Source organism: Brienomyrus brachyistius, unplaced genomic scaffold (assembly GCF_023856365.1).
Source record: "Brienomyrus brachyistius isolate T26 unplaced genomic scaffold, BBRACH_0.4 scaffold56, whole genome shotgun sequence".
NCBI classification, from domain to species: domain Eukaryota; kingdom Metazoa; phylum Chordata; class Actinopteri; order Osteoglossiformes; family Mormyridae; genus Brienomyrus; species Brienomyrus brachyistius.
Genome location: NW_026042331.1, coordinates 345,133 through 370,598, shown reverse-complemented (window position 1 = coordinate 370,598; position 25,466 = coordinate 345,133). Strand labels below are relative to the sequence as shown.

The 25,466-nt window shown below is 47.8% G+C and overlaps 1 protein-coding gene across 3 annotated transcripts in view; it reads left to right on the top strand.

Moving 5' to 3' along the window:
• LOC125724447 (histone-lysine N-methyltransferase ASH1L-like) overlaps positions 1-25,466 on the top strand; it is a 64,474-nt gene that overhangs the window by 6,704 nt on the left and 32,304 nt on the right. For 2 of the 3 annotated variants that reach the window (XM_049001133.1, XM_049001132.1), the window contains exons 2-8: positions 741-1,475; positions 9,276-13,503; positions 21,156-21,981; positions 22,444-22,617; positions 24,562-24,656; positions 25,181-25,254; positions 25,369-25,414. In XM_049001133.1, the coding sequence (XP_048857090.1) occupies positions 915-1,475; positions 9,276-13,503; positions 21,156-21,981; positions 22,444-22,617; positions 24,562-24,656; positions 25,181-25,254; positions 25,369-25,414 (6,004 nt within the window). In that variant the 5' untranslated portion in view covers positions 741-914. Of the gene's footprint in view, positions 1-740; positions 1,476-9,275; positions 13,504-21,155; positions 21,982-22,443; positions 22,618-24,561; positions 24,657-25,180; positions 25,255-25,368; positions 25,415-25,466 lie in introns of those variants that run through there. The other variant, XM_049001134.1, reaches the window with a different exon arrangement.

Sequence of the window (25,466 nt, the reverse complement as noted above, 5' to 3'; positions counted from 1 at the left end):
CTTGACGGGGCATAAATACTTAATAATAAATCAGTTAGTACTGAACTACAACTTATGAACAAATCACGAACGAATATAGTTTCTACTTGAGATCAAAGATGCGTCACGACATCAGTATTTCACTTGTTATTTATTACTTGTTCTTTTCAGCAATTCCTTACTAGTGTCCTAAGTAGTTTACATTGATTTACAGAATTAAGAGATATAGTAACAAATATAGTGATTGCTTGGGATGAAAGATGCATCATTATTCATTAATGATGAATTAATGTGAGATCAGTATTTAACGTGCTATGCATGACTTGTTCCTTCAGCCACCCATTCAGTTGGCTGAGCAAATCGGGGTCTTTATTTTAGCTTGTTGAGTTTTTAATTTTATAATTTGGCTTGTTGTAGACCTCTCCACACAGAGATGTAATTGTTAGAAAAAACCTATTCTTGAAGTCTATTGTATATTGCCTTTTGGTATCTCTGCTCTGTGCTTTTCACCAATTTGTATAAATCCCAGCTATCACTTCTAAAGGCGTCCTCCTCATTAAGCAGGTGTCTGACGTTTGCTCAGGTGGATGTTGAGGTGACTCATGTTATGCAACTCACTCAAGGGTACAGCTGCACTTCTCGTGAATCCTGGTTCAAGATCCAGGCACTAAGTTTGTGGAGCTGAGTTTCCTTGTTGAAATTCACTAGGACTGTTTCTCTGTCACAAAGATGACTGATCAATACCTTTCATCTCTCTCCAGTTTGAATGACAGTGGAAGAAGACTGTTCCTTTGGAAGACATGTGTCTCCAGTGAAGGAGGATTGCTGCTTCATCACTGATCATCACCTCCAGCCTCCCAATCGTTTCTTTCACAGTTTTCCTTAGAACGCATAAACGTTCAAAACCCTTTAATAGTTTTCCCCTCAAATCATTCATGGATCATAGGACTCCGGGGGGGCCTGAAGCTGTGCCCCCCCTCCCACTTACAGCTCCTTCAGGAGTGGGAGCGGAAGGAGAACTGTGTGGGAAGATGGAGGTGGAGAAGCAAGAGGAAGAAAAAGGGACGGCCCTACCAGATGCCAGCAAATCGAGGAATGGCCCCAATGACCAGAAACCCCTACAGCCTCAGTTCTCTGTTAAGGAGACCACCCTTTCAGAAGGGGGGGTCCGGCTCAAAATTGGGCTCCAAGCCAAACGCACAAAGAAACCTCCCAAGATCTTGGAGAACTATGTATGCAGACCGGCCATCAGGACGTGTGTGAGGCCTAGTCCTGGGCGCGGAGGTGGGGGTGGGGTCAGTGGTGGTCGGGGTGGCAGCATCGGAATGGGCATCAAGCACGCATACAGCCCTCTGCAGAACCTCACCTACAGCCCAAGTACCAGCCAGCCTCCCCTTCCTTCCTCATCTCTGTCTGCTGCCACCCCTGCTCCTCCTCCTCTTGCTCCACCTGCTACCCCACCAACTCCAGTCCATGGGGAGGCTCCAGGAAAAAGGGTAAGTTGAAAGAAGCACCTTGATGCATTGTCACAGATTCTGCCTGACTGTCGTGTTTTTAGACGCAACCTAATATCCAGCCTTCTGGGGTCAGTCGGTGAAAAACAGATCACTTTTAATGTGTTGTATTCTTTAATTTAGTTATCTGGAATAATTTAGTTATCTGGAATAGATCCTGCCAGTTTATGTCTACATATTTTAAAACTACTAATTGCAATTTATTAAAGACCCCGATGAAAGATACCAAGAGAAACCATTGTATCTGGAATAGAGTCAGAATTATTCCTGAATCTGGTGAGGACCAGGTGACTGAGCCACCCAGGGAACGCCTCAGCCAGTGTAGTTGATAGAAAGGTATTCACTGTAGCTGGCCTTACCTTTGGGCTCTGGAACCAAAGGTCTTCATTGAGCCCCAGGATGTGGGTGTACAGAGTAGCCTTTGCTCATTGTGTGTGTAGTGGAGCTCTTCATGTTTTGCATGAGTTTGCCCTGGCTGCTCCATGTATTTCTCTGGTGCTTAGATTTGCTGTGGGTATGCTCTGGTTCTACCTGGGCTTTTTCCAGGCATTCACAGATACTTTCCAGTGCTTGCCAGTTTTCCCTGAGGTGATATCCATTTTCTCCTGGGTAGAGCTGAATAATTTGGGAAAATATTGAATTGCAATTCTTCTGACAGATATTGCGATTGCAGTTTGATTTATTTTTTTTAAGTCAGTAATCAGCGTGTAGTATATTTAGAACATATGACGCAGCATTGCCAATTGGTCTATATTTTAATGCTTCAACATGTGAATTGCTTCCAGAATGTTTTTCTACATGTTTTTAAGCCCTTATTTACATACCTTGAGTCTTAAATAATCCGATATATATATATTTAAAAAGTAACTTAAATTACCAGAGAACAGTCAAACATAAACATCTATCACATAAGCCCTGACTGTGTTAAGTTAAATAAAGTACAGTAATAATAATAAAAATAAAACAATTCCACTAAGAAAAAACTAAATTCTGTAATGAACCCTAATAATTATGGAGTGATTATTATGATAGAATTCTGTGGTTGTGTAAAACATATTTGCGTACTTGTAATTTAGTTTCGTACACCTGTGCAGAGATTTGTGCATTTGTAATTTAGTTTTGTGTATTCGTGCAGAAATATACATCCATCCATCCATCCATTTTCCAAACCGCTTATCCTATTGGGTCGCGGGGGAGTCCGGAGCCTATCCCGGAAGCAATGGGCATAAGGCAGGGAACAACCCAGGATGGGGGGCCAGCCCATCGCAGGGCCTGTCACGGGACGAGGTGAGCGATCGCGAGCAGAGCGGCGATCGTGCGGGAAAGGAGCAGGCAGGCAACAGTATACGGGAAAACGGGGGTTTATTCTGGCTTCGGGGAGCCGGGAACCCTGGACGCAGACTGACTTCAACTGACATTAATGACAGACAAAGCAAACTGGGGAGACCAGGACTTAAATACACAGAACAAGGCAGCAGGAAACAAGACACGACTGGGCAGGATCAGGAAATCACACGTGGGTAATTAGGGGGCGTGGCACACACGAGGAGCGGACGAGCCGGGCATGACAGAACCCCCCCCCAAAGGCGCGCTACACCGGGCGCGCCAAGGAAGGGGGCGACGGACGGGACGAGGCAGGACAGGACCTGGAAAACAAGAACAGAATCAACGCTGGACAGGGAACAGGACTGAGGTACAAAACACAGCGAGGGACAAGACGAAGGACAAAACCTGACAGAGGGTCGGGAAAGCGGAGAGACAGACCAGAAAGGGAGACACAGAGGGAACAGGCGGGACAAAAGGACCGGGAGTGAACGGAGGGAAGCCAGAGGGAGAAGGAGGAACACAAGGAGCAGAGACGGGAGGAACAAAGGAACGAGGAATGGAGAAAGGAGGAGCAAACAAAGGAGGGACCAGGGCAGGAGAGAAGGGAGAGAAGGCGGGGGAACAAAGGGGAGCCCGTGGGAGCCCCAGCGGGCGACGGGCGGCAGCCGGAGGGGCCGCAGGCGGCCGGGAGGCCGGAGCCGGAGGGGACCGAGAAGGGGCTGAGGAGCCAGGGCGAGGGACCCGCGGAGGGGCCAGGGAGGGAGCAGGAGGGAGCACCAGGGAAGGGGACGAGGGAGCTGGAAGGGGCCAGGGCGAAGGCACGGAGGAGGGGGGAGCCGCAGCAGGCGGCGATGTCCGGGGGAGGGCCGGAGGTAGGGGCCCCGCAGGCGACCGAGGAGCCGCCGTCGGGGAACCCCCAGGCGACCGACCAGGACCCGGAGAGGGGAGCGAGGCAGGGCGACGAGGCACCGGAGAGGGACCCGCAGGCGACAGCCGACCCGGAGGGCCAGGACCCGCAGGCGCCAACCGAGCCCCAGCGCAGGCGAGGCAGGGCGAGCCAGGGGGCAGGGCGGGCGGGACCTCAGCCCTGCGTCTGTGTCCCCTCCCTTTACGGGACACAGACATGACCCCAGGTTGGGGTCGAGTTCGCCGGGGCGAGGGAGAAACTGTCACTGGGGGCGCCTCGGGAGCTGCTGCAGCGCGGTCAGGAACTGGAGCGCTGACAGGAGCTGCAGGTGGCTGCAGTGGGGGCGCCTGCCCGGGAGCTGCAGCAGGTGGCTGCAGTGGGGGCGCCTGCCCGGGAGCTGCAGCAGGCGGCTGCAGTGGGGGCGCCTGCCCGGGAGCTGCAGCAGGCGGCTGCAGAGGGGGCGCCTGCCCGGGAGCTGCAGCAGGCGGCTGCAGAGGGGGCGCCTGCCCGGGAGCTGCAGCAGGCGGCTGCAGAGGGGGCGCCTCTGCAGGAACTGGAGCGCGGTCAGGAACAGGAGGTGGCTGCAGTGGGGGCGCCTGCCCGGGAGCTGCAGCAGGCGGCTGCAGAGGGGGCGCCTCTGCAGGAACTGGAGCGCGGTCAGGAACAGGAGCGCAGTCAGGAACAGGAGCTGGCTGCAGTGGGGGCGCCGGCCCGGGAGCTGCAGCAGGCGGCTGCAGAGGGGGCGCCGGCCCGGGAGCTGCAGCAGGCGGCTGCAGAGGGGGCGCCGGCCTGGGAGCTGCAGCAGGCGGAGGGAGCGCCGGGACAGGAACAGGAGCGCGGTCAGGAACAGGAGGTGGCTGCAGTGGGGGCGCCGGCCCGGGAGCTGCAGCAGGCGACTGCAGTGGGGGCGCCTGCCCGGGAGCTGCAGCACGGTCAGGAACTGGAGGTGGCTGCAGTGGGGGCGCCGGCCCGGGAGCTGCAGCAGGCGGCTGCAGAGGGGGCGCCTGCCCTGGAGCTGCAGGTGGCTGCAGTGGGGGCGCCTGCCCGGGAGCTGCAGGTGGCTGCAGTGGGGGCGCCTGCCCGGGAGCTGCAGCAGGCGGCTGCAGAGGGGGTGCCTCTGCAGGAACTGGAGCGCGGTCAGGAACTGGAGCGCGGTCAGGAACTGGAGCGCGGTCAGGAACTGGAGGTGGCTGCAGTGGGGGCGCCGGCCCGGGAGCTGCAGCAGGCGGCTGCAGAGGGGGCGCCTGCCCTGGAGCTGCAGGTGGCTGCAGTGGGGGCGCCTGCCCTGGAGCTGCAGCAGGTGGCTGCAGTGGGGGCGCCTGCCCGGGAGCTGCAGCAGGCGGCTGCAGAGGGGGTGCCTCTGCAGGAACTGGAGCGCGGTCAGGAACTGGAGGTGGCTGCAGTGGAGGCGCCGGCCCGGGAGCTGCAGCAGGCGACTGCAGTGGGGGCGCCTGCCCTGGAGCTGCAGCAGGCGGCTGCAGAGGGGGCGCCTGCCCGGGAACTGCAGCAGGCAGCGAAGGCGGCTGCGCAGGCGGCGGCTGCGCAGGCGGCGGCCGCACGGGAGCGGGGTCCGCCGGCAACGGCGGCCGCACGGGAGCGGGGTCCGCCGGAAACGGCGGCCGCACGGGAGCGGGGTCCGCCGGCAGCAACGGAGGGAGGTCCTCCGTACTGGCGATCGCCGTTCTCCTCCGTCTCCCTCGCTGGCGCCTGGCGGTTGCGGGAGGCGGCGCGATGTCCGTGAAAACGGACGGTGGAAGAATCGGCTCCGGCTCCGGGTAAGGGTAGAGGAAGGGCTCCTCGTCCTCATCCTCACTGGAGAGCCAGTACTTCCACACGGGATCGGGGTAGTGTGTGGTCAGCTTCCTGGCTGGAGGTAGAGCGGGTACTTCCCTCTCATTCTCCTCCGAAGCGATCCATAGCCGGGAGAGCGAACAGGCTCCCAGGCGGATCGTCTCCTCCGGTCCTCTCCTTCTCCGGGGGCCTTTCCTTTTGTGGTCTGTCATTCTGTCACGATATCCGTCGGCGGTAGCGGCGCACGGGTAAGGTGATGAGCGGAGAGGCAAGCAAGCAGGCAGACTTAGGGCAAACGGGGATTTATTGGGAGGACGAGGACTCGGGAACATGGCACGCCGACTAACATCATCTGTCACGGGACGAGGTGAGCGATCGCGAGCAGAGCGGCGATCGTGCGGGAAAGGAGCAGGCAGGCAACAGTATACGGGAAAACGGGGGTTTATTCTGGCTTCGGGGAGCCGGGAACCCTGGACGCAGACTGACTTCAACTGACATTAATGACAGACAAAGCAAACTGGGGAGACCAGGACTTAAATACACAGAACAAGGCAGCAGGAAACAAGACACGACTGGGCAGGATCAGGAAATCACACGTGGGTAATTAGGGGGCGTGGCACACACGAGGAGCGGACGAGCCGGGCATGACAGGGCCATTATGAAAATGCCCTGTATAAATAAAATGTAATATCCTGTACAGTACTGTACTGTATTATAGTGTATTTGTATTACGCACAGTACAATTTGTACAGTACTTCAAATTGAAAAGCATTTGAACAGCTATACTGTATTTTAAAATCATCAATAAAATTATGTAGTGACGCTGTTTGTTTTATTATTATATATTCATGGTATAAATATACAAATGTCAATTACATACTGTAGTAATTGTAGTCATAAAGAAGAAAAAAAATCAGTTATAATAATCATCTTAGTATAGCGATGAATTTCACTGATCACTATAAGCGGTTTTCCAGTATTTCAATTTTGTACACCTATACAGTTTGTGTTTACAAAAAAGTTTTTTATACTTGTGTTTTCAAAATCACGGGTTTGCTACTTCACATTTGCACATATTTTCAGAAACCACATTACAACTACGAATCGGGATTACACGTGCACAAACTAAATGTGATCAGAATGCTGGGATTTCTGGCAGCTTTGCCATGCACCCAAAGTTTTGTAAACCCGTAACTGCCAGACATGGAGCATGAAGTGGGTGGGATCTGTGCGCCTCAGACCATGACAGCCAGTCAAAAAGTGTTTGATTTTTTTGGGATATTATTGACTGGATTTGCCTGACTATCAATATGCTGCTCTATACACACAGGAATAAATCTAAATACAGGGTTTCCTTCCCTGTTTGTGAAATCCAAATTTGTAGTTGTAAAGTGGCTTCTGAAAAATTGTATTAATGTTTGCAAATCTGTAACTCTGAAAACATAAGTGTGGAAAACTTTTTTGTAAACACAAACTTTGCTGCATGGATGTACAAAACTAAATTGCAAGTGTGCAAATCTATTTTAAACAACCACAGAATTCTGTCATAATAATCACTACATAAATATTAGGGTCTTTCTGTAAACAGTGTCTGCCCATGAAATCAGTAGGTAATTCACTTTTAGATTAGAAGTGGAATCAATATTTTTCGTACTGCAAATATAATCTTTTCCTTGGATTTTACGTGCTTGTTGTTCGTGGAAGTACAGAAAGTCACCTTGGGTCACTTCTGTTTGGTGAGCATGACAAGCATGCTAGGAGCATGACATTTCTAATTGTTGAGAATGACTGTCACACAAGGAGAACTATATGAATTTGTGAAAATAGTTTTAAACCCTGGGTCCGACGTGCTGAAAAATGCATTACCTAAATTGCAATCTTTGTGATTTCCTTATCACGTTGTTTCAAATCGTGATTTTGATTTGAAATCGATATGTTGTTCAGCCCTACTTCTGGGTGTTTTCTGGTTTTCCCTGGATGCTCAGCTTTCCTCCAATAATCCAAAATCATTTTGTTGAAAGGAAGTTTAGTGGCTCTAGGTGACTGAGGGGTTAGTTATCTGCAAAGTGGGTCAGCATGCTATCACTGCATGTGAAGCTGGATGAGGGACAACTCAACACAGATGCAGTACTGAGAGTACATGTTGTGAATATATTTACTTCATTAGCTTAGCAATTTTAACATAAATATGGGTTACCAAAATGTACCATAATGTAAAGGTCCATTTAGACAAAAAAAATGCTGCAAAAAGATTTTAATAATCCAATTTTAATAATCTTTTTTAATAATCCAAAATCCATTTAACCTACTCCTATCATATCTTAGCTAATACGATGCAAACAAGATGCAGCTGCATAACATATTATTAATCAGTGTATGGTCCTATTTGATAATGCCTGGGCAATTTTTCTCTATAGAGGCCCAGATACGAGATTCACCGTGTCAGCAAGGCCATTTTTAAATGATTATTTTCACGTTCCCAGACAGCTACAACAGGAGCCATCTTTTGGTAGACACTCAATTTTATGTGCCAGTATGCAGTACTTAATGAGGTGCCAGAGTGCATGAACACCATGATGATGTCATACACAGAACTTAGTCTTTAACAATGATAATGCCCTATTAATTACTTAAGCATGTGACAATGCAACATTTTCTATTGAAACCTATGTACATCAAACTTTTTATATGCACTTTTCTTGCTCCTTTTTGTGGTCCTTCTCATTAGCATGAGCATCCATAAATAGTATTCCTCTCTGAGTTGTCCTCTGCTTGTTCTTCTGCCAGAGTTTCTGGTTCATTTCTGCTCTGCTTGGGTTCCCATTGGCTTTGCTGCTTTGCCAAAAAAAATTCAAAATACAGACGCTCCTCTACTTACGAATGAGATATGTTCCCAACGGCCGTTCATAACTTTGCAGGTCATTATTCAACATAATTTTAAGGGTATACGCAAGTACAAAGAACTAGAATGATGGTAGTACACATGCTACGCTGCGTGGCGGGAGTAGCGGCCAGAAGTCGTGCTAGGTGGAATTGGGATGCAGAAAAAAAATTGATGTCGCGGACAGGAAACGGGAGCCCAAGGAACACAGTTTGGACTTACAGTCCTCTTCATTCGTATGTGTGAAAGTTCGTAAGTAGAGGAGTGTCCATATTACTCTTTCTTTTCAGCATTTTCTTTTAATTATTTTGCTGTATCAACCTGGTGTGAAACATCAGCTATTTTGCGAATACATTTGTTTTTCTCGAATGTTTGTTACTGTTTGCTGTGGTTGCTGTGATTGCTTTATATGTTGTGGTTGCTGGTTAACTTATATGTTCTAGGGATATACAATTATTTTTCTTAATAAAGCTAAGATTTGGTATTTTAAAAACTTTTTTCTGAATATAGTTGCCAAGAAGTGTGTGTGCGTGTGTGTGGGGGGGTGTCGTCATGTGATTGGGGTTGTCTTATATTCCAGCTAATACAGTATATTGTGTGTATCATTTGAGGTGGTGGAGCGCAGACTGCTCTCAGCCAGAGGTCCTGGAGCTGAGCTCCAACAGAAATAAGCACTGCCGCCAGTATGGAATTTGCAGTTGTATTTGTGACTATTCATGGCAATTAAACATAAAACTTTACCCCTGTTTTCATTATAATAAAGAAATAGCTTTACTGGGCGAATATGGCCCAGGTCCATATTAGATGAATGAGATACATCTCAATGTATGATACTTGTTGCCATGACAGCAACTATAATGTTTACTTACCTCAACAGGGTCCCCTGAAGCTCACCCACAAATTTGAGATGAAGTCTGACGTCTGTACAGAGAGACCCATGAATCTCCACCGTCCTGCTGCTGATTCTGAGCCCCCCTTCCCTGGGAAGAAAAGCCCTATTCTCCAAATGACCCACCTGAGCTCTTCGATTCCAGCACCCTCCTCGTCCAGTTCGCAGATGCCTGACTCTAAAAGTGAAGTGACCCACATAAAACCCCAGTTGAGCCATGAGAATGACAGGGACAAGGGGAAAGCTGTGTTAAATGGAGGAACTCCCACTGTCACTGAAAAATTGGCCCAGCTCATTGCCACTTGCCCACCCTCCAAGTCCAGTAAGACTAAGGTTTGTAAAATCACTTCCTCCACTGCTCTCATTGCAAACACAGCTGTTAACAGTCTGCCATCTGGCACACAATGGTTAGATCCTTCTGCACTAATCAGAGCAGGAAAGTCTTCCCCTGTGAGTAACTCCCAACAACTCCACTTGCCACCTCCCGTCTTGCACTCTCCAGGCCGCCTATCCCGTCACAAGGACAGCATTTTGGAAAAGTTTTCAGGAACATCTCGGAAAATGGAAGCCAATGGGCTTGGAAGGGTGGGAAATGACGAAAGTAGTTCTACAGGTGTTAATGGTGACAGCACTGTTATGGCTGTAAAAACCAGCCAGAGTAGCAGTAGCAACAGCAATAAGTCACAGGGACACACCCCTGTCCCGTCATTGTTATCGTTCTCATTAGATCGGAGAGGAGAAGGTGCAGCAGAATATCGGCAAGGGAGTACTCCTATCTTCAGCACCATTTCCCGAGGTGGTCCCTTGCAGGCAACTGAAAATCATGCAAGAACAGATGAAGAGGACAGAGATGGATCCAGAGAGTATCAGCTACAACTCTTGAGCAAACGTTCCTCTTCTTTGGGAGCTCAGAAAAATGATTGTAGCACCATTGGGGAGATATTAGCTTCTGGACATGAAAACAGAAAGAATGCAGCTCCTGTCAAACCTAAAAGTCCAATCAGGGACAAAAACACTAGTGGAGCAACCATTTCTGAATCCACAAGACCCATGGCCTTTCCTGTGAACTCTTCTTCTACAAGCAGCCCATCCCTGTGTTCAGAGGATACCCTCAGTGTGTTTCCTGGCTCCCCCTCAGAGCAGGATTGCAAACCCCTGAAGAAGCGGAAGGGCAGGCGTCCACGCTGGACTCGGGTTGTGAATCGCACCCACAGGTTGGTGCAGACTAGTGTTGCTGATCAGGACCCACCAAGTTTGCATACGTCCACATCCCTTTCCTCACTGCCGCATAAACCCAGGCCAGTCGGTCGGCCCCCTAATTCAAACAGGACTTCACCTTCTATTTCCCAGCTCTTTACTGCTCCACCCAGAAAGAGAGGACGACCAAGGTCAAAAATGCCTAGACTGGATATTCCTCGCCCTGGTCACACACTTAAAATGCCCTCTTCCAAAGTATACTCTCTGTTAAAGTCCAAGGAGGAGCAGGATCCTCCCATTTTGCATCCAGAGGTGGACCTGAACCCTCCAAAAGTGATGCCCAGAAAACGTGGGCGGCCAAAGCGCTTGCCTCCAACCCTGCCACAAGAGCCTCAACCCCCAACTCTGGCTCCCGAGGAGAGAGGAGGAATGGGGCGGGGGATGGAAGCAGAGACTTCCCTATGCAGGAGGAGCAGTGGGCAGCATATAATGAGAACAATCATTGGCAAAATTAATAAGATGAGGTCCATGAAACGAAAGCGCCTCCTCAAACAGATTCTACTGGGTCCTGGGGCTGAATCGGAGGAGGAATCCTCTACGGTGACCCCTGGAGGGGTCACTGGATCTGTAACGGCAGCCACACACTCCTTATCATCCCTAGCAGCTTCTTTTGGAGGGAGATTAGGTTCCCAAATTAATGTTAGCAAGAAGGGGACAATATACATGGGAAAAAGGAGAGGACGCAAGCCAAAAGTATTAATTCACACTTCTGTTAGTGCCCCTTCTCTCCCTGCTGAACCTTTACTGCCTGCAACTTCTGCTTTGCCTTTGCAGCACCATCAGTTGAAGTCTCAACAACCTCAACAACAAATGTCATCCTCTGATATGTTTCCCTCACCATCTCTCTCACAATCCAGTGGAGGGCAAAGTCCCAGTAGTGACATCGGCTTTGCGGGCTCAGGTACTGTTCACCTCTCATCACACACATCTTGTAGCTATGTTCGCCATTCCCTCTCCCAATTACCCTCATCTTCAACCTCTTCCAGTCGGCTCCTATCAAGCTTGGGTTCCTCCAGCACCTCTCTAAAAAAGCCCATGTGTCGGAGCTATTACCATCATGATTACCGGCAGCAGCACCTTTATCACAAGCTCTCTCCCACCCCACCCCTTCTACCTGCGTCTCCAGCACACCTGAGTGAGCTAAAAGAAGCAACACCTTCACCTGTCAGTGAGTCTCACAGTGATGAGACTGTACCCAGCGATAGTGGCATAGGAACAGACAACAACAGCACTTCTGACCGGGGAGAGAAAGGGGGAGGAGTTGGTAGACTGGGAAGCATAAGCATATCCCAGGGAATGTCAGGAGGACTTGTCATGCCTGAAGCAATAGGGTCATTGGTTGGGATCGTGGCTGAAGGAAATCCCAGAGAAAGACGCAAACATTGTTCTTCAGTGTTGCTGGACCATCCATCAACTGCTTTCTCCTCCTTAAGCCATGGGGATTCTCCAGACATCTGTCGGACTCACTTGACCCCACCTTCCTCAGCATTGACCCTTGGTCATAAAGAGAAACACAGGCACAAGTGCAAGCGACGGGCCCATAGCTGCCAGGGGCATGACAAACTGAAAAGACAGAAACGCAAACGCAAGAAGAAATACCTGCAGCTTAGGTCTTGCAGACAAGATCCAGATTTCTTGGCTGAACTCGAGGACATAGTTGTGAGACTGAGTGAGATTCGGATAGTTCACCGCAGCACATCTGTAGGGTTAAAGAATGGTTCAGATATAGGAACAGGCATCGGAGGTCATGGAGGAGGAAGTGGCAGCAAAGGTCTTCCATCTCATCACTATGTACATAGAGATCTTCTCCCAACCATTTTTAGAATAAACTTCAGTGGATTCTATTCTCCACACCCTGCTTATCCATGTGACACTCTGCACTATGTCCGTAAGCCTGACCTCAAGAAGAAGCGAGGTCGTCCACCAAAACTGCGTCAAGCTATGGCTGAGGTACCATTTGTTCATGGGATGGGGTTCCCTCTCTCTGGGGCTGGGTTCTATCACCCCTCCTACAGTGTTCCCTATTCATCATCCTCTTTAGGATTGGGTTATTACAGGGGGTACTCTCCAGCAGCAGCTCTCTATCCACATCCACATGCTTCTCCACACCAAGCCCACCATTCTGCATCATTCCCTCCCCCGCCTCCATCTCCATATATACACCACCACCCATCACACCTCCTGCTGAACCAAACTAAATTTCACAAGAAGAAACATAAACTCCTGCGACAGGAGTTTTTGGGAGGGGGCCGGTCCCCCATGTTGTACTCTTCTGTGCCCCCAGAACTTTCCTGTGGCTGGCTTCATAAACATAAGCGAAGACATAAGCATCGGGATTGGCGCGGTGAAGATGCCATGGTAGACATAGGTGATGGAACCACCGGAAGCACGGGGAGGCATAGTACGAGTGCCAGGGAATTTGCACAGTCTCGCCAGTGCTACCAGTATGGCAAGGATTCCAATGCTTCTGCCAGCAATGATAGTTTAGCAACTACACCCTTAGTTAATTCCCCTTCCTCCTCCTCCTCATCATCATCAGCAGCAGAAAGATACAAGCATAAGGAAAGTCCTCTTTCCTGCCTGAGCTCCTCTTGTTTATCCACTGGAGGAAGAGGTAGGGGCCACTATCACCAGGAGCTATGGCAGAGGAATGGTGGCTCTGATGTTGATTGCACTAACTTGTCTAGGAGCTCCAGGTTCAACCAGGAATCTTTCCCCGGGGGACAGCCATTGAATCTCACCGGTGACTCCGACAGTGAGGAAGAGGAGCCCTTGCGTCGACCAAAATCTCTGCAGCCGTGCACTCCTGCACAGCATACAAACTTGTTCTCTGCCCTGAGTCGCACTGCTTTGAGTGGGGGAGATGGCAAGAGTGGAGCAGGGAGCACACTAACCTTTTCTGGACTGCACAGGGTGCTCAGGAAAGACCGACACTTATCGACTGAGAGGCGAGACGCAGGTAAAGATGTGGCTTATGTACATTTGATCTGTAGTATTAGGAATCTCTTTTATGTAGTACACATAGCAGTAATCTTACGGAAAATCTCTGTCACTTGATTTAGGGACACTTTTTATTTGTACAATGTGATGCCTGGATGCATGGAATTGGGCGCTACCCTGGCCATGAAAAATGCATTTTAGGGTTAGGATTTTGAACTTTTAATTGCTAAAACTAAATGTCCAGTAACTGGCATTTTTACCACTGAACAGTGAATAAGAAACACTTTGCAAAGTGTTCTTATGACCTTCTAGTAAAGCCTTTTACGTACAACCCACCAAAACAACAAACAAGGTCACAGCTAATCATTGATCACAGATTGTTCTTTCTGTTTGTTCTTTTGTTCTTATTGAAAATCAAATGCAAGTAAATGTTATAACTTAAGAACAGGCTTTATGTTTATGTAATTTCTCTCCAGTTCAGCTTCTCTGTACTTGTATAATGCTGTGTAATGTAAAGCTGCCCGTTGGTAGCCCAGTGTGAAGCTTGTGAATGTCTGCTGCTCACAGACGGTGGCATGTCGGGGGAAAGACAGCTAAGAGCTGGGTCATACTTCGTGTGGACGTGCACGGCTGTGGTGACATAATTTTTGTGATGAGCTGGCGTGGAGACCACATAGGGTGGCCACACTCTAGGGTGCTTGCCACTAGAAAATTGGAACAATGTGGATGGTCCATTCAATGATTCAGTGAGCCTAGATCATTCATTGGCTAGGGGGAAAATAGCAGATAGTCAGAAGATTTGACGAAAGATTGCATATAAACATCTTTTCTACCCTCTCTGCTAGCTAGCAGAATCAAAAAAAGCTTGGCTGAGGAAGTCTGGGAATGCCAGCGTTTATATGATTTCTTGCTACCAGAGTATAAAGACTCCCAGGTGCCTGCAGACTAAATTTAGTTTTATATATTATTTTCAAAACGACTTCTGGATGGTTTTGAGGAGATTCTGGTCCACCATCCAGCAGCTCAGGGTGGGAAAGCGGTGCAGCATCAACATTGTTTATGGTGGGGATGGGGTGCTGCTGACCTGAACTCGGGATGTCTTGGGTCGGTGGAGGGAGTACTTCGAAGACCTCCTCAATCCCACCGACATGCCTTCCAAATAGGAAGCAGAGTCTAGGGACTTAGGGGTGGACTCCCCTATCTCTGGGGCGGAGGTTGCTGAGGTGGTTTAAAAGCTCCTCAGTGGCCAGGTCCTGGGGGTGGATGAGATCCGCCCGGAGTTCCTTAAGGCTCTGGATGCTGTGGGGCTGTCCTGGTTGACGCGCATCTGCAGCATCACATGGACATCGGGGGCAGTACCTCTGGACTGGCAGACCGGGGTGGTGGTCCCCCTCTTTAAGAAGGAGGACCGAAGGGTGTGCTCCAACTATAGAGGGATCGCACTCCTCAGCCTCCCTAGTAAGGTCTATTTAGGGGTTCTACAGAGGAGAGTCTGTTGGATTCTCAAACCTCCGATTCAGGAGAAGCAGTGTGGTTTTCGCCTTGGAGCAGCTCTATACTCTCAGCAGGGTCTTGGAGGGTTCATGGGAATTTGCCCAACCAGTCTACATGTGTTTGGACTTGGAGAAGACATTCGACCATGTCCCTCAGGTAGTCCTGTGGGGAGTGCCCTGGAAGTATGGGGTGCCGGGCTTCCTAATAAGAGCTGTTCAGTCCCTGTATGACCGGTGCCAGAGCTTGGTCCGAATGGGTGGCAATAAGTTGGACTCGTTTCCGGTCATACAGGGACTGTATGAGTCTCTTTATGGTTTCTGAGGGTTGGACCTCGTCAGGGCTGCCCCTTGTCACCGATTCTGTTCACAGCTTTTATGGACAGAATTTCTAGGCGCAGCCAGGGTTTTGAGGGTGTCCGGTTTGGTGACCTCAGGATTAGGTCTCTGCTTTTTGCAGATGATATGGTTCTGTTAGCTTCATCGGACCATGACCTTCAGCTCTCACTGGGACACTTCACAGCCGAGTGTGAAGCGGCTGGAATGAGATTCAGCACCTCCAATTCCGAGACCATGGTTCTCAGCTGGAAAAGGGTGGAATGCTCTCTCCGGGTTGGGGTGGGGGTCCTCCCCCAAGTGGAGGAGTTTAAGTATCTCGTGGTCTTGTTCACGAGTGAAGGAAGGATTGAATGGGGGATCGACAGGCGTGATGCGGGCGATGCATCGGTTTGTCATGGTGAAGAAGGAACTGAGCCAAAAGGCAAAGCTCTGAATTTACCAGTCGATCTACGTTTCTACCCTCGCCTGTGATCATGAGCTATGGGTAGTGGCCAAAAGAACGAGATCGCGAGTGCAAGTGGCCGAAATGTGTTTCCTCCGCAGGGTGGCTGGGCTCTCCCTTAGAGATAGGGTGAGGAACTCGGTCATTCGGGAAGGACTCAAATTAGAGCCGCTGCTCCTCCGCATTGAGAAGAGCCAGATGAGGTGGCTCGGGCATCTGCTTAGGAAGCCTCCTGGACACCTCCCACGTGAGGTGTTCTGGGCACGTCCCACTGGGAGGAGGCCCCGGGTAAGACCCAGGACACGCTGGAGGGACTATGTCTCTCTGGCTGGCCTGGGAACGCCTTGGGATTCCCCCAGAGGAGCTGGATGAAGTGACAGGGAAGTCTGGGTTTCTCTGCTGAGACTGCTGCCTCTGCGACCTGACCTTGCATAAGCGGGAGATAATGGATGGATGGATTATTTTCAATTTTCATATGAAATCCAGTTTAGTTTATGTTTTCCTCAAACAACCAAAGGCAGCATTTAAACAATGCAAAACAACTTCAAATACAGCAGTATAAATTTTTATTTAAAATTAGAAGTTAACAAAAAGCTACATTTGCTGCTGTTATGGCATAAACTACACTAAGCTTTTATGCTTCTCCGCTACCTTGTCTCTATCAGGATACAATATGTGCGTATATGTTCATCGTATTACGAAAATACTTATCTTTTGCAGGACAAAGTTTGCATATAGCATGTCTCATGTCAAACTCCTCTTTACCTTTTAAGTTTTGAAATCGATTTTTTTCCCTCATCTACATCTCTGGGATCACGGTTCGAGTCTCCACCATGGCTCCATGTGTGTGGAGTTTACATATTCTTCCCATCTCAGGGTCCTCCGGTCCCTCCCACCCATTACAGTTCAAAAACACTGTGAAGTTAATTCGAGTTACCAAATTGTGCCCTGCAATGGGTTGGCACCCCACCCTAGGTTGTGCCCTGGGATGTGCCCTGCCTTGCACCCTTAGCCTTCAGGATAGGCTCTGACCCCCACATGACCGTGAATAGGACTAATGGTTGCAGAAAATGGATGAATGGATATGTATATCTATTTAGTTTTCTATATGATTTAGTTTCAGTTTAAGTTTTGGTAATTTTTTTTCCATGGATAGATGGTGTTAGGATTGCGCGGTTAAGCGGGTAAGTGGGCAGGAAGAAGCAGGCAGGCGAAATACGGGGTAAACTGGGGATTTATTAAAGGGAAAGCCAGGGAAACAGCGAGGAACATCGGACATCGACTAACATCAATGACGGACAAAAACCAAGGCAAGACATGGACTGAAATAGAGAAGACTGGGCGAAAATAATCGGCAACAGCTGGGCAAGATCAGAGAAGCACACGTGGATAATCAGGGGGTGTGGCACACACGAGGATTGGATGAGCCGGGCATGACGATTCAACTGCATTGCATGAAAGAGGCCCAAAGATAAACAATTTATTAGTTTAGTGAAATAGTATTTAAAAATAGTACTGGAAAGTTAAATTTGTTATTTTATTTCAGTTAGTTCTGAAAACAATATAGTTTCCATTTAGATTGTTTATTTATTTATTATATTTTTTATTTCAGTTTACAAAAAAATGTTTGTTAGCCATAATAACCCTGCTTTGCATACTAGAAGTACATAGTGTATGGTTAGTAGGACTGAAAGATTTGGGGAAAATATCTAATTGCGATTTTTCTGACAGACATTGTGATTACGATTTGATTTGTGATGTAATTTTTTATGTCAAGTTTCAGTTCAATATTCAATATGTAGTAAATTTTAAACATATGATGCAGCATTACCACATGAGATACCATCAAAATATTTACTGGTCCATATTCTAATGCAAGGATGAGAATTTAAAGATGTGGTGTGTTAAGTTAAAGTAATAATGAAAAAATTTGCAGAAAAAAGAGAAACAATAGTGATCTTGCAGGTAACGCTGATTACCCCCCTAATAACACTAGAACTCCCTTTCCCCACACCAGTGAACAAGCAAGATCTACTTCGGTGTCTGCAGCCACTTTGTTTGCGCTAATGTGTTATTAATGTTAGTAACAGCGCTGTAGTGTTCATAACAGAGTGACTGTTCAGTCCTAAACCATAAAGCTGGAAATTTTTAAATGTAGTATGCATTTTATAAAATGTCAAATAAAAGCATGAGAACATGAGAAATTTACAAATGAGAGGAGGGCATTTGGCCCATCAAGCTTGTTTGGGGAGAACTTAACTAATAGCTCAGAGTTGTTACAATCTTATCTAATAATAATAATTGATACTTTTATTGTCCCCGTAGGGAAATTGTCTTTATGCCTCCCTTGCTCTTTTTTCATACTTGCTCTTGCTCTTTTTTCATAGAGGATGTTGTCTGCGAAGGGCTGTCACCTGTAGCGGCGCCCAGGGAGCTGGGAGTTAAGGGCCTTGCTCAAGGACCCACAGTCTGAGGCGGGGTTTGAACCTGCGACCTTCTGATTACAGGAACACAGGCTTAGCCCACTGAGCCACACGCTGCTTCCCCCTAGCTGTGATTTAAAGGAACCCAGGGTTTTAGCTTGCGCTACACTAGCAGGAAGACTATTCCATACTACACGCTGTGTAAAGAAGTGCTTCCTCAAAACCATTTTAAAATGTTCTCCCGCTAATTTCTACTTATGGCCATTTGGCTGAACAGCATCCAGACCTGTTAGAATCTTATATACCTGGATCATGTCCCCCCTTAATCTCTTTTGCTCAAGGCTAAACAGATTCAGCTCAGCTAATCTCTCTTCATAAGACATTCCTCTAAGACCAGGAATTATTCTCATAGCCCTATGTTGCACCGTTTCCAAGGCAATGTCCTTCTTAAGGTATGGTGATCAAACCTGCACACAATATTCTAGCAGGGGTCTTACCTAAGAATTATATAATCGTAGCATCACTTCCCTTGTCTTAAACTACACACACCTAGAGATGTAACCCAACATTCTATTGACCTTTTTTATTGCTTCCCCACACTGGCGAGAGTGGGACATGGAAGCATCAACATACACACGAAGGTCTTTCTTGTAATCAGCTACCTTTATTTCAGTGGAACCCATAAAATATCTGTACTTTATATTTCTGCTCCCTGCATGAATTACCTTACATTTATCTATGTTGAATTTCATCTGCCCGGTATCAGCCCAGTCACTAATTAAATCCAGGTCCCGTTGTAGCCTCTCCGCTGCTAGATCAGTATCTGCTACCTCCCCCCCCCCCCCCCCCCCACCTTGCTGTCGTCTTCAAATTTAACCAGTTTACTGTATGTATTGGTGTCAATATTATTAATGTAAATTAGGAACAATAGTGGTCCTAAAATTGAACCTTGCAGTACCCCACTATGAACGCAGGCCCACTGTGACATTGTGTCTCTAATAACTACTCGCTGCTTCCTGTCAGTTAACCATAAATAAATAGAAGTAGTTTATAGGTGATGTCATGTTGGTCGAAGTTTCCGCTTTTTATGAACTGTTATATGGTTATTTTCTATACAAATCAATTCAGGTGAAACAGAAAAAATGTACGTGTTGCAGGGTTGTATTCCATTCTGAACTTAAAATTAGCTGCATGAAAAACATTAGGGCAGTTTGCAAACCCTACAGACTATTTACAAGGTAATAAAACTTATACATACATGTAAATGTGTGTGCAGAACAGAGAACAGAAAATCTCATTCCATGCAGCAACCCTGCATTTTATTTCAAATGAGAAGTAAAATGCAGTTTTCGATTGAAGCAGCTTATCATTCCTTTGCTTTAATTGTTACTCGGACAAATACAAAACAAATGAATAAACATTATATGTGTCTCTTTTTGTATCTTTTCTAAATAATATAACCGCGTGCCCATACCCAAATGTAATAGTGATTAAAGCAATCTATTCTTTTAATATTTTTGTTAAATCAAGGCTTTAATTTCACGAGGTTAGTCTTTGGAAATAGTTAAATTAATAAGCACAAAAACATATGACATAAACACGACTGTATTATGGGTTTTACAGCTTTTTTGGGGGTCACCTACTCCACTGTTGTGAGAATTACTGTCTGTCTCATTGGTGTTTTGAAGCGGTATGCAAATACCATTGCCCATTAACAAAAACAAAAGGTATGATATGCTGAGGTATGTCGCTGCTGGTGTTTAAAAGGAGGTCGCCGGTTCTATTGATGACAGGACTTTTCTGAAATAATCTCGGACCATGAAATAGGAAGATTATTCACTTATAGCTCAGTAGCCGAATCAGTATTTTTTCCACACCACAAATGCAACATTTTTCTTGGGTTTCACTTCTTTGCTGTTTGTGGGTCTATACGCAGTATTCTTGGGCCACATCTGATTGGTGAGCATGACTGGCACACGGGAAGCACAACGCTTGTGATTGGTGAAAGTGACTGTCACACAAGGAAGCACGGCATGAATTTGTAGAACTATTCTTGCAATAGTTTTAAACCCTGGGTCCAATGTGCTGTGTAATTTAAATCACAGCCTCTGCGATTTGATAATCGCGTTGTTTCAAATCAAAATTTCGATTTGAAATCGATAAATCGTCCAGCAGTAATGGGTAGTTTCAGTAAAATTCATATTTTTTAATATAACATTCATTCAACATTAATGTGACTTAAGATTTGCTCTGCAGCGTTACCCCAGGTCTGGCCTGGCATGTTGGCTTTAAGGTCTTGGTCTTAAGGTCTTGGTCTTGGTCTTAGTCTCGCCCCCATCAAAGTCTTGGTCTTGAATCAGACTACATTTTGCTGGTCTCATCCACATCACTAGTGATAACTATGAACATTCTGAACTGTGGGTGGTCCAGCACTACTTGTGTGCATCGTGGTTTAGCTGTGTTTGCCTTTGTATTTTACCTTTTGGTAAAATATTTTGCTGCCTTAGGTACCCTTAGACTTGTCTTTCAGTGTAATGTTATTTTGCTCATGCCTTCCCATTCACTGCTGACAGTCTCAGGTGATTGTAGTGATCTTGCTATTAAATGACAGTGAACCACATCTTAACATGGACGTTGTTTAATCTAGGGTTTAAGGATGCTCCCTTTAAAATCAGATTCCAGTGCTCTGACAGCTGTATAAACCTCATAACACACTAACATGTGACCCTTGTGTACAGTGTTCTGGTGTGTTCTGGCACACTCACTTATCTGCCTTTGCTCTCTAGAGAGAAATTATTTTTGAATTAAGTCTAAAAAACAACTGAATTTCAGCTTCTATATAATGATGAAATATGTAAGATATTATTAGTTATTAGTCTAGCCATTTGTGACTCATTAATATGAGTCATTCGGGGCTTTCCTTGTGATGATGATGTAATCAGCTGAATGTTCTGGGTTTTCCTTTGTCCCTCTGCAGAATCTGTGCCAGGTGGCCAAACCTGTGGGTGTCACTCTACTACCCCTGAATGTCCAGGAGGGGTATTGCACACCTGTTGCAGCACTAGTCCCCCAGTGAGCCAGCTGTGTGCCCCCTCCCCCGCATGCTGCTCTGCCTGTCATCCCTGCTGCACCTCTGAAGTGCCCAGCAGTGGAGAGGGCCATGGCCCTGGGAGGCCGTCGAGTCATGAGAGGGGGAGCAGTGGAAGTCGGCAAGCGAGCCCCTCTCTGCACTCCCCCCAGCCGGCTTACTCTGACCCTGCTTTTCATGGGACGGGTCGTATTAGTGGTGGAGAGTCCATCACCTCATCTCCACACCCAAACCAGCTGCCAACCTCGTTGTACCCCTACCCCCGGTCCCCCGGCCTGGCCAGCGACAGCATCCTCTCCACCAAGCGCAGCCTGACCCATGTCAACAAAATCCTCCGGGCCAAGAAGCTGCAACGACAGGCGCGCACTGGCAACAACATGGTGAAGAAGCGGCGCCCAGGGCGCCCCAGGAAGCACCCCCTGCCTTGCCAGCCACCAGAGTCTGTGACCCCTCTACCTGGCCTCGGGGTGGCCGGGCAAGCTGCAGACGACACTGTCTCAAATGTGATAGAGGCGGTGGTGCAGGGCCAGCGTGGAAAAGGTCAAAAGAGGAAACGTTCAGGAAGAGACAGAGATGAAGATGAGGGAGAGGGTGAGGAGCAGCAGGAGGATGAACCACCTGAGCAAGAGGGGGACTCTGAGCAGAGGGGTGAATCGTCTGAGAAGGGCTCTGCAGAAGGGTGGCCCCCCCAGGAGGAGGTGCAACACTTGCACAGGTAAGAGCCACCTCAGGGACTCCATTCTGACACGCATCTTGCACATCACTTTACTGCTTTGTGCCCTTGTAATGGAAAACTGCACTGTTTTATCTATATTGTCATTTTTAAACATTCTCTCACCATCAAACCTTGGATATTTTGTGAACCATTAAAATATTTCACAGCATCTCACTTTCTTTTTTGGATTCAAATTACACCGATTTCCAAGAAAATGTTCTGGGTCTACTAGCCATAATGTTTATACCTTATAGATCTGGTTTAGTTGATAGACCAAGATGTTTAAAACAGAAATACAGTCATTTGCATAATTTAAGTATAGCGTAAGACAAGGATTTAATAGCAGAATTTACATATAATTAAAACTGCTGACTTTCAGAGAAGTATCACAAGCACCGTGGTCACTCCGGAGTGTACATCAGGAACCTCTTTGGAGACTGAGCATGTTTCCATCCCTCTCAGAGCTCTGGGCACCAGTCTCCAAGGCTGTGCCTCCTCAGAAAGCACAGATCTGCCGGCACTCAAGCAGGCCCCGCCCACAACCCTGCCCAGTCAACGGGAAAAGAGGGCACCCAGGCCACCCAAAAAGAAATTTCAGAAGGCGGGGCTCTTTTCGGATGTCTACAAAAACGCTGAGTGAGTTTGGGTGCCTGCTCTCAGACATCCCTGCTTGAAGGTCTGATGAGGCGTGTGAGCAGGCATCCCTGATTTTATGGTCTGGTGTGGCCTGCTAGCAGACATCCCTGATTGTATGGTCTGATGTGGCCTGCTAGCAAACATCCCTGATTGTATGGTCTGATGTGGCCTGCTAGCAGACATCCCTGATTGTTTGTTCTGATGTGGCCAGCTAGCAGACATCCCTGATTGTATGGTTTGATGTGGCCAGCTAGCAGACATCCCTGATTGTATGGTTTAATGTGGCCAGCTAGCAGACATCCCTGATTGTATGTTCTGATGAGGCCAGCTAGCAGACATCCCTGATTGAATGGTTTGATGTGGCCTGCTAGCAGACATCCCTTGATTGTTTGTTCTGATGTGGCCAGCTAGCAGACATCCCTGATTGTATGGTTTGATGTGGCCAGCTAGCAGACATCCCTGATTGTATGGTTTAATGTGGCCAGCTAGCAGACATCCCTGATTGTATGTTCTGATGAGGCCAGCTAGCAGACATCCCTGATTGAATGGTTTGATGTGGCCTGCTAGCAGACATCCCTGATTGTATGGTTTGATGTGGCCTGTTAGCAGACATCCCTAATTGTATGATCTGGTGTGGCCTGCTAGCAAACATCCCTGATTGTATGATCTGATGTGGCCTGCTAGCAGACATCCCTGATTGTATGGTCTGATGTGGCCTGTTAGCAGACATCCCTGATTGTATGATCTTGTGTGGCCTGCTAGCAGACATCCCTGATTGTATGGTATGATGTGGCCAGCTAGCAGACATCCCTGATTGTATGGTTTGATGTGGCCTGTTAGCAGACATCCCTGATTGTATGGTTTGATGTGGCCAGCTAACAGACATCCATGATTGTATGGTCTGATGTGGCCTGTTAGCAGACATCCCTGATTGTATGGTCTGATGTGGCCTGTTAGCAGACATCCCTGATTGAATGGTCTGATGTGGCCTGCTAGCAGACATCCCTGATTGAATGGTCTGATGTGGCCTGCTAGCAGACATCCCTGATTGTATGATCTTGTGTGGCCTGCTAGCAGACATCCCTGATTGTATGGTCTGATGTGGCCAGCTAGCAGACATCCCTGATTGTATGGTTTGATGTGGCCTGTTAGCAGACATCCCTAATTGAATGGTCTGATGTGGCCAGCTAGCAGACATCCCTGATTGTATGATCTTGTGTGGCCTGCTAGCAGACATCCCTGATTGTATGATCTTGTGTGGCCTGCTAGCAGACATCCCTGATTGTATCATCTGGTGTGGCCTGCTAGCAAAAATCCCTGATTGTATGGTTTGATGTGGCCAGCTAGCAGACATCCCTGATTGTATGGTCTGATGTGGCCTGCTAGCAGACATCCCTGATTGTATGGTCTAATGTGGCCTGCTAGCCAACATCCCTGATTGTATGGTCTGGTGTGGCCTGTTAGCAGACATCCCTGATTGAATGGTCTGATGTGGCCTGCTAGCAGACATCCCTGATTGTATGATCTGATGTGGCCTGCTAGCAGACATCCCTGATTGTATGGTCTGGTGTGGCCTGTTAGCAGACATCCCTGATTGAATGGTCTGATGTGGCCTGCTAGCAGACATCCCTGATTATATGATCTGATGTGGCCTGCTAGCAGACATCCCTGATTGTATGATCTGATGTGGCCTGCTAGGAAACATCCCTGATTGTATGATCTGATGGGGCCTGCTAGCAGACATCCCTGATTGTATGGTTTGATGTGGTCTGTTAGCAGACATCCCTGATTGAATGGTTTGATGTGGTCTGTTAGCAGACATTCCTGATTGAATGATCTGATGTGGCCTGCTAGCAGAAATCCCTGTAGATGTCTTTGTTTGCTCCTCCCCGATCCCTCTCCACACAGCTGAACCTTGCCTCTTATTCTCCCTGCCCCCCCCAGCCCCCGCAGCCAGATCCTGCAGCTAAAGAAGGAAAGACTCGTGTATATACCTGAGGAGCATCCATACGGCCTCCTCCCAGCGCCTATCCACGTCGGTCAGTCTCCTTTTCCCTGTCTCTCTCTGTCAGTCTGTGGCTTTCTTTGTGTTTGTATTGGTATGTCACTGCTTTTCTGCTACTTGTCTGTCTGTCTGTCTTATCAGAATGCTTGTTTAGCTGAAAAAGTGATTTCATGTCTTTGTTAATATGCTTTATTTTTTTGTCACTTGACGTATCTTTTCTGTATGAATTTCAGCCTGCCTTTTATCAGTCTATGTGTGTGTCTGTCCGCTTTAGGCTCTGAGTATCTTTTTTTCAGTCAGTCTTTCTGCCTGTCTGTCAACCTGTTGTCTGTCATTATGAGGAAAAGGAACAAGTCCTGCAGGCGGGATGTTTTACCATCAGATCTGAATTCACATAGTTTTATTTTTATGCATGGATTGCAAACAGACGTTTTAAGCTTTGTAGGAAAGGGTGACAGGAGACGCGTTGTCTTCTTGCCTGTCATGGTCATAGCCAAACCTAGCTGAAAGGAGCTGCTCACAGCTTCATCTGACGAAGTCTTTTAATGTGTCTGGTAGGGAAACACCTGAGACTGAAACGGAGGGACTTCCAGCTGCCTTATGACATCCTGTGGTTGTGGAAGCATGATCAGGTATGGGACTGGGGTGGAGTGTCTGACTCCTGCCTTTGAGGCCTGGGGAACGGCAGCTAGCATCATCGTCATCATATGTAGGCGACGGTGTCATTGTGTCCATGTCTCTTCCAGCTGTATAAGAAGCCTGATGTTCCACTGTACAAGAAGATCCGCTCCAGTGAGTACTAAACCTGCTCCCCCAACACCATGTTGTCCAAACACCATCTGTT